The 304-nt window shown below is 72.0% G+C and overlaps 1 protein-coding gene across 1 annotated transcript in view; it reads right to left on the bottom strand.

Moving 5' to 3' along the window:
* The window catches only part of LOC104531378 (RNA-binding protein 20), a gene marked incomplete at its 3' end in the record, with an annotated part of 99886 nt that overhangs the window by 20223 nt on the left and 79359 nt on the right, over positions 1-304 (bottom strand). The window contains exon 3 of the mRNA XM_029087042.1: positions 7-304. This exon is cut by the window's right edge and continues 1 nt beyond it. Coding sequence (XP_028942875.1) covers positions 7-304 — 298 coding nt within the window. The remainder of the gene's footprint in view (positions 1-6) is intronic.

Here is a 304-nt window from a genome sequence, read left to right on the forward strand (position 1 = left end):
GGGGGGGAGCCATGACCCCTCCGAAGGGACTCATGACGATGGCGTTGGGGGTGTTGGCCTGGACGGGCCCCAGGCCACCACCCTGCGCGGCTAAGGCCGGGCTCTGGGCAGGAAAGGCAATGCCACCGGAGGGGAACCTCGTCCCGCTGATGCCGGGCCCCTGCGGCGGCCCCGCGGCGTGGCCCTGCGGAGCGTTCATCATGGTGGGGTGCCTCAGCTGGTTGAAGAGCGGCTGGGACATGGCCACTTTGGAGAGCACCTGGTTGAGGACGGGGGGGGCCGGCGGGGGGTTTGGGGCGGGGGG

Source organism: Antrostomus carolinensis, unplaced genomic scaffold, assembly GCF_000700745.2.
Source record: "Antrostomus carolinensis isolate BGI_N321 unplaced genomic scaffold, ASM70074v2 scaffold12579, whole genome shotgun sequence".
NCBI lineage: Eukaryota > Metazoa > Chordata > Aves > Caprimulgiformes > Caprimulgidae > Antrostomus > Antrostomus carolinensis.